General features: G+C 49.8%; 1 protein-coding gene across 4 annotated transcripts in view; it reads right to left on the bottom strand.

Moving 5' to 3' along the window:
• Positions 1-864: 864 nt before the first annotated feature.
• COX4I2 (cytochrome c oxidase subunit 4I2) overlaps positions 865-5662 on the bottom strand; it is a 9687-nt gene continuing 4889 nt past the window's right edge. For 3 of the 4 annotated variants that reach the window (XM_017865088.1, XM_017865086.1, XM_017865087.1), the window contains 2 exons: positions 4569-4700; positions 865-1115 (listed from right to left, as the gene is read on the bottom strand). In XM_017865088.1, coding sequence (XP_017720577.1) covers positions 979-1115; positions 4569-4700 — 269 coding nt within the window. In that variant the 3' untranslated portion in view covers positions 865-978. Of the gene's footprint in view, positions 1116-1535; positions 1590-4568; positions 4701-5662 lie in introns of all 4 variants that reach the window. The other variant, XM_017865089.1, reaches the window with a different exon arrangement.

Genomic DNA, 5662 nt, shown 5'->3' with positions numbered 1-5662 from the left:
GCCATGATCATGCCACTGCACTCCAGCCTGGGTGACAGAATGAGACCCTACCAAAAAAAAGAAATGAAATACCACCTCTTCCTAAAGGCCTTCACTACCAACCCCCAATCCCCTTTATCCTGTCCCCTCATGCTGCTTTGTTGTGTTTCTTCATGGCGCTTATTACCATGTAACTTACAAGTTATTGCATTATTTTTTCATTTTTCTATCTCCCTGCATAGAGGAATGTCTCCTCCGTGAGGCAAGGTCTTTGCCTGCTTGTTCACTGCTGCATCCCCAGGGCCTGGATTAGAACCTGGCACATAGTAGGTGCTCAGTAAGTATTTGTTTTTTGTTTTGTTTTGTTTTGTTTTTTGAGATGGAGTCTCTCTCTGTCGCCCAGGCTGTAGTGCAATGGTTTGACCTCGGCTCACTGCAACCTCTGCCTCCTGAGTTCAAGCGGTTCTCCTGCTTCAGGCTCCTGACCAACTGGGACTACAGGCATGCACCACCACACCAGGCTAATTTTTGTATTTTTAGTAGAGATGGGGTTTCACCATATTGGCCAGGCTGGTCTTGAACTCCTGACCTCAAGTGATCCGCCCTCCTTGGCCTCCCAAAGTGCTGGGATTACAGGTGTGAGCCATTGTGCCCGGCCAAGTATTTGTTAATTAGCTGAATAAAAGAGTGTCCTCACCTTTGATTAAGCCACTTGCTCCACCCCTGATGCCTTCCCTTCTTGCCTTTCCTAATCCCACCTAAGCCTTGGCTCCAGCCCCCACTCCTCCAGGAAGCCCTCACTGACCAGATGAGTTCTGAGCCCTTCTTGCACTTCGCCTGGTAAAATGCCTAATTTTAGGTGCCAAGTAAAGTCTGAAGTGGAGGTGAGAGGCAGAAGAGAACCAATCAGCTTTATTGGGGTTAAGGGCAGGGGAGGGGAGGGGCCGGCAGAGGCTCCCAGCCAGGGTGGAGCCGCAGGGAGACAGCTGGGGATGCAAGTCATTTCTTCCACTGTTTCTTCTCATAGTCCCAGCGGGAGGCCAGGCCCTGCACAGGATTGACCTTCATGTCCAGCATGCGCTGCAGCTGCTTGGCTTTCCATTCGTCCGTCAAGGTGATGGGCTTTGGAGGAAACACTGCAGGGAGTGCATGGGGTGGCTCAGGATCCGGCCAGTCTTCCTCCACCAGCCAGGGTCTCCAGCCACCCTGTAGCCTTCCCAGCTACTCCCAAGGCTGACGGTACAAATTACTCCGGGGTTGGGGTATCCTGCACTGAGGCGCTCCCTCCACCCTGTCTAGCCCAGCACCCCAGACTTTCTCCTAAAGCATCGCCCCAGGCATCTCTCGGTTCTGATCCCAGCTTTGCCTTAGACTCCAAGGACCGTGGGAGCCAGGCCAAGGTCCTTCCCAACTCAGTCGCCTTACCTACCTCTGTGGCCTGTGGTAATAAGAGCACTGATTTGAAGACTGCCTGAATCCAAATCCCAGCTCCACCACTCCCTTGCTGGGTGACCTTCAACAAGTCACTTCACCTCTCTGAGCCTCAATTTCCTTACCTGTCAAAAGCAGGTCCTATCCACTAGGATTGTGGGAACTGAGTATTTCCAAAGCTGTTGGCACAACATTAGACAAATATTAAGCACCTGATACATGTTATCTACTATAATTATGTAATTACTGAGTTTGTTCCCACTTGCTGGGCAGGGTCCAGGATGAAATAATTCCTTTTACTTTCTAAGGGGGTTGAGAGTAGGAAGTAGGTAAGAGTGTTCACTTTAAAAATATGGGGACAGGTAGCAGGGCGCGGTGGCTCACGCCTGTAATCACGCCCAGGCCGAGGTGGGCAGATCACTTGAGGTCAGGAGTTCGAGACTAGCCTGGCCTAGTCAAACCCTGTCTCTACTAAAAATACAAAAACTTGGCTGGGCGTAGTAGTGTATCCCCGTTATCCCAGCTGCTCAGGAGGCTGAGGCAGGATAATTGGTTTAGTCTGGGAGGCACAGGTTGCACTGAGCCAAGATCATGCCACTACACTCCAGCCTGGCTGGCAGAGCAAGACTCTTTCTAAAAAAAAAAAAAAGGCCAGGCGCAGTGGCTCAAGCCTGTAATCCCAGCACTTTGGGAGGCCGAGACGGGCAGATCACGAGGTCAGTAGACCGAGACCATCCTGGCTAACACGGTGAAACCCCGTCTCTACTAAAAAATATATATATACACAAAAAACCAGCCCGGTGAGGCGGCGAGCGCCTGTAGTCCCAGCTACTCGGGAGGCTGAGGCAGGAGAATGGCGTAAACCCGGGAGGCGGAGCTTGCAGTGAGCTGAGATCCGGCCACTGCACTCCAGTGTGGGCGACAGAGCGAGACTCCGTCTCAAAAAAAAAAGAAGAAAAAAAAATGGGGAGAGCCGGGTGCAATGGCATGTGCCTATGGTCTCAGTTACTCAGGAGGCCAAGATGGGAGGATTACTTAAACCGAGGAATTCTAGTCCAGCCTGGGCAACACAGAAAAACTCCTGTCTCTTTTTTTAAAAAAAAAAAGAAAAAAATCTGGTGGGAGAGGCAATACTTAATCTAAAAGCTGAAAGCACTCATAGAGGCATTTTAGGCACCTTGATGTGTGGATCGGGACAGGAAAGGCCTGGAGGCCCGAGCTCCCAACAGCTCTCATACCTTACTTTCTGGTCCACCTGGCCCTGAGGATGACTCAGCCTTCCTGATCTCCATCCCTGGTACATTCTATCCCAGGAGCAGAGCAGGAAGAGAACAACCTTTATGAGCATCGACTATGTGCCAAGCACTAGGCTAGACTAGCCCTTCCAGGATGCACGGGAGGTGCTGAGCCTTCCACTGGTCTACCAGAGGGATGGGCATTAAAATAAAAATTGTTGGGCCGGTGTGGTGGCTCACGCCTGTAATCCCAGCACTTTGGGAGGCCAAAGTGGGTGGATCACAAGGTCAGGAGTTCAAGACCAGCCTGGCCAATATGGTGAAACCCCATCTCTACTAAAAATATAAAAATTAGCTGGGCGTGGTGGCATGCACCTGTAGTCCCAGCTGCTCAGGAGGCTGAGGCAGAAGAATCGCTTGAACCCAGGAGGCAGAGGTTGCAGTGAGCTGGGATCACGCCACTGCATTCTAGCCTGGGTGACAGAGCAAGACTCCATCTCAAATAAATTAATTAATTTAATTAAATAATTGTTGGAGTCAGGCCAGGTACGGTGGCTCATGCCTATAACCCCAGCACTTTGGGAGGCCAAGGCAGGTGGATCACAAGGTCAGAAATTTGAGACCAGTCTGGCCAACATGGTGAAACCCCATCTCTACTGAAAATACAAAAATTAGCTGGGCATGGTGGCGGGCGCCTGTAATCCCAGCTACTTGGTAGGCTGAGGCAGGAGAGTCGCTTGAAACCAGAAGGCGGAGATTGCAGTGAGCCGAGATTGCACTACTAAAGAACAAAACTCTCTCTCAAAAAAAAAAAAAAAAAATTGTTGGGGTTGGGGTCTACCCCCAGAGTATCTGACCAGTGGAGCTGAGAATATGCATTTCTAGCAAGTTTCTAGGTGGTGCTATTGGTACACAGAGAACACTTTTGAGAACCACTCTTCAGAGGTAATAAAAGCTCAGCTGTACATGTGACTACCCAGCTAAAGACTATATTTCCCAGCTTCCCTTGTAGCCAGATGGTCACGTGATCATTTCTCAGCCTATAGCATGTGAGGAGAAGTGGTTTGAGCAACTTCTAGGCCTCAAAGAGGAGCCTATTTTCCTTTCCCTTTTTTCCTTGGCTGGAATGTAGGCCTGATGGCAGGAGCTGGAGCAGCCATCTTGCATGTCAAGGATGCAGAGCAACAAGACAGAAGGAGCCTGCATTGTGGAGTCCCCACATTTGTCTGGATTGCTTCTCTGCCCTTGTTGTGAGAAAGGAATAAACCATTATCTAATTTAAGCTCTTGTAAGTTGGGGACTCTCTGTTACAGTAGCTGAAGCAATATACTGAAAAATAGGCCAGGCGTGGTGGCTCATGCTTGTAATCCTAGCACTTTGGGAGTTCGAAGCAGGCAGATCACTTGAGGCCAGGAGTTTGAGACCAGCCTGGCCAACATGGCGAACCCTGTCTCTACTAAAAATACAAAAATTAGTCAGGCGTGGTGGCACACTCCTGTAGTCCCAGCTACTCAGGAGGCTGAGGCAGGGGAATCACTTGAACTGTGGAGGCAGAGGTTCCGTGTATGTATATATATATATACACTGAAAAACATATAGTTCATACACAACAATCAGTTACAACACCATTCATGACTATGAGCCAAACACTGGCCTATAGCCCTCTCTCATTAAAATCCTCTTAAGTACCCTGAAATGGAACATTACTATTTCCATTTTACAGATGAGGAAACTGAGGCCCAGAGAGGTAAAGTTCCTACATTCAAACCTAGACAGCCATGCTCTGCCCTTCACACTACACCTCTTCAGAAATTTTCAACTCTTCAGATGAGTGCCAGCATGGTTCCTTTAAGAAACCATCTGGTGGCCGTGACCACAAGGTCATGGCCCAGGACTGCATCTAGATGAGGTGTTGCTACTCACTGTAGACCCGCTGCCACCAAATCACCAGAGCTGCGAATCCAAAGAAGAAGAAGACATAACCCATCACTGTCTTCCACTCATTGGAGCGACGGTTCATCTCCGCAAAGGTCTCATTGAACTGGAGCCGGTACACTGGAGGCAATTGACGGGGAGGGGGGAAAGGCCTCAGGTGCGTCCACTCTAAGTGATCCCTGGCTTCCCCCTCCCTGCAGCAGATGCTGTTCATTCAGCAAATCCTTACGGAGCATGTACTATATACACAGCATGACCAAGAACTGGTGACAGCAGTAAGTAAGCCAGATGAAAATCCCTGCCCTTGTGGAGTTAAGAGGGGAGACCGTGGCAAATGCTTCAGGGAAACAGTTGGGTGGCCAGGGAAGGTGTCTCAGAGGAGGTGACATTGGAACTGAGGCTTGAAAAATCAATGGGAGAAAGTTGGTGAGAACTGGAAGAAGTGCAAAGACCCAGAAGCAGGAAGCGGGTAGGGAAAGAGTGAAGTGAGGACCACTGTGGCTGGAGTGAAATGAGCAAAAGAGAGAGAATTTAGGAAATGCGAGGCTGGCCAGAGCCGGTTCACACAGGACCTTGTCAGAATCCATGGAGAAGAATCTGGATTTCATTTCAACAGAATTAGGGAGGGGGCCAGGCATAGTGGCTCATGCCTGTAATCCCAGAATTTTGGGAGACCAAGACAGGTGGACTGCTTGAGTCTAAGAGTTCGAGACAATCCTAGGCAATATAGCGAGACCCTGTCCCTACAAAAAATTTTAAAATTCGCCAGATAAGGCTGGGCGCGGTGGCTCACGCCTGTAATCCCAGCACTTTGGGAGGCCGAGGCGTGTGGATCACGAGGTCAGGAGATCGAGACCATCCTGGCTAACATGGTGAAACCCCATCTCTACTAAAAATACAAAAAATTAACCAGGCATAGTGGCGGGCACCTGTAATCCCAGCTCCTCGGGAGGCAGAGGCAGGAGAATGGCGTGAACCCGGGAGGCGGAGTTTGCAGTGAGCCGAGATTGCACCACTGCACTCCAGCCTGGGAGACAGAGCCAGACTCCGTCTCAAAAAAATAATAATAATAAAATAAATAA

Source organism: Rhinopithecus bieti, unplaced genomic scaffold, assembly GCF_001698545.2.
Source record: "Rhinopithecus bieti isolate Rb0 unplaced genomic scaffold, ASM169854v2 scaffold_78508, whole genome shotgun sequence".
Taxonomy (NCBI): Eukaryota; Metazoa; Chordata; class Mammalia; order Primates; family Cercopithecidae; genus Rhinopithecus; species Rhinopithecus bieti.
Note: the sequence above shows the minus strand (reverse complement) of the source record. Positions and strands in the feature narration are given on the sequence as shown.